Source organism: Rhinopithecus roxellana, chromosome 5, assembly GCF_007565055.1.
Source record: "Rhinopithecus roxellana isolate Shanxi Qingling chromosome 5, ASM756505v1, whole genome shotgun sequence".
Lineage (NCBI taxonomy): Eukaryota > Metazoa > Chordata > Mammalia > Primates > Cercopithecidae > Rhinopithecus > Rhinopithecus roxellana.
The window spans coordinates 16,609,054-16,611,312 of NC_044553.1; the positions used below are offsets into that span (position 1 = coordinate 16,609,054).

Sequence of the window (2,259 nt, forward strand, 5' to 3'; positions counted from 1 at the left end):
GGGACAAGGTCAAGCCTTCTAAGTGGCTCTTTTGATGTGACCCTCACTTCACTTAGCTGGATTTCACACTAACAACTCTTTCTAAATCTAACTTCTAGCCTCCCCTTGTACACTGTTGATGAGGATGATGAACTAAGAATTGTGAAACTGAATTTACAATCTCTAAGTGTATCTTAGTTTATATAATGATGTGTTACCAAAAATCCAGGTCAACAGGCATATTGTGTTTTTTAAAAGAAGTGATAGACAACTATGTAAGCAAACCATCAATTGGATTCATATGTCTTAATAAAATTGTGTGGATGGAGACTGCACACCAAAGTAAAAACCTTTCTGGAAATAGATATTAAGATTTTTAAGTGTTATTTTTACCATATGTTGGGGCCAACCTCCCATGGAACACATTTCTGAAATCAGAAGCTCATCAAAATATGATCAGATACATGAAGAGTTTTGCTTGTACAAAAGAATTGTGATGACCATGAATAAAATCAAGGCAGTTTGTGTTAAAAGAAGAGGATTATTCTTCCAATCACATAAAGAGTCATTGGGTTATAAAAGACCCTATTCATGAGCTCTGGATAATTCTCATTCCACAGAAGACATGATGAAGGGCGTATTTCATGTCCTTGTTGCGTAGGCTGTAGATAAGGGGGTTTAAGACAGGTGTTACCACAGAATATATCAGTGTGATGATCTTATGCATAGCAACTGAGTTGCCAGGTGTGGGACTCACATACATCACCATTATGGTTCCATAGAACAGAGACACCACAACCAAGTGTGATCCACAGGTAGAGAAGGCCTTTTGCCATCCAGCTGAAGAAGGAACCTGAAGCACAGTTCTGAGCACCAAGGTATAGGACCCAAGGATATACACCATGGTGAGGATGATGAAAAGAGAACTCACAGAATGGAACACGTGCCCTATTGTGTGAGTAGGGGCACAGGACAATGCCATCAGTGGGTCCACATCACACAGAAAATGATCAATGATGTTGGGACCACAGAAAGGTAGTTGAGAAATGAAGAAAATGGAAATTGAATGTCCAAGGAAACCAATGAGCCAACAAAGAGACGCCAAGATGCCGCAGAGCTGGTCAGTCATAATGGAGGGATAGTGCAGTGGGTGGCAGATGGCCAGGTACCGATCATAAGCCATGACACAGAGGAAGAAGCATTCAGTTGTGCCCAGGGAAAAGAAGAAGTAGAACTGAGTGAAGCATCCAGAGAAGGATATGGTCTTAGTTTTGGAAAAAAAATTTACCAGCATGTTGGGAACTGTGCAGGTCACATACCAGATCTCTAGGAAGGAGAAGTTGGCTAGGAGCATGTACATAGGGGTATGGAGTCGATGGTCCCACCTCACTGCACAGATGATGGCCATATTCCCAGTCAGAGTCAAGATGTAGACCAACAAAATCATTGAGAAAAAGATGATCCGAATTTTCCAGGGACCGGGAAAGCCCAACAAGACAAACTGTGTCACAGTAGATATCTGTGAGTTATTCATGCTTCCCAGACTGTGGAGAGAACACAGATAGGCAATGACAATTTACTTTGCTGATGAAGCATCTTGAAGCTTTTTTTGGGATAAGGAGTTTGACTCTTGCAGGTGAATATATTGGATATTCTAAAAGAATTCTTAAGCAAACCCTGATTTATCTTTCTTGAATGAGTCCTTTGGGTCTGATTCTTTGAAAAAGGTTGTTTGAATTTTCTGTGACATTGGACAAAAATCAACATTTCATCTTTTTTTGATATATAAAGAAATTCTTGAAATAGAGGAAAAATGGTTTGTTTTATATCTAATTTGTTTTTCAGTGAAAGATGTTCATATAGCAATTCCTTAGTGCTCTTCATTTCAAAATATGAAGACATATGCCATCATTTTTAATATATTCAAATCTGAGACTTTTTGCAGCTTTGAGTGGTTTGTGCTTTGACATTATTTCAGATTCTTTCTTTCTGGAGCTATTTCTATTAGGAGAATTTATTTTCTTCCAATTTTTTTTTTGTGATACCAGGAGAAAGTCAACAAGGATATTTAGATGATAAAATTCTTTATATATTTTGCTTTTTCCTATTTACAGACATTTATATAGTACTACAGTTTATTTACAATTTGGTATTTAACCATTTCCTTTTAGCACAAAATGTCATAATTATTTCCTGGTGATTAATTTCACATTATAATTTATCATGCTCCATATACATTTAAAAATAAATATTTCATTAAAGATAACATATAAGATATAT

At 36.9% G+C, this 2,259-nt stretch overlaps 1 protein-coding gene across 1 annotated transcript; it reads right to left on the bottom strand.

Annotated features, from left to right (window-relative positions):
- Positions 1-568: 568 nt before the first annotated feature.
- LOC104673112 (olfactory receptor 11H7) lies at positions 569-1,519 on the bottom strand. The gene has a single exon (XM_010377042.2). The coding sequence runs from the start codon at positions 1,511-1,513 to the stop codon at positions 569-571; it is 945 nt and encodes a 314-aa protein (XP_010375344.1). The 5' UTR covers positions 1,514-1,519.
- Positions 1,520-2,259: the final 740 nt, after the last annotated feature.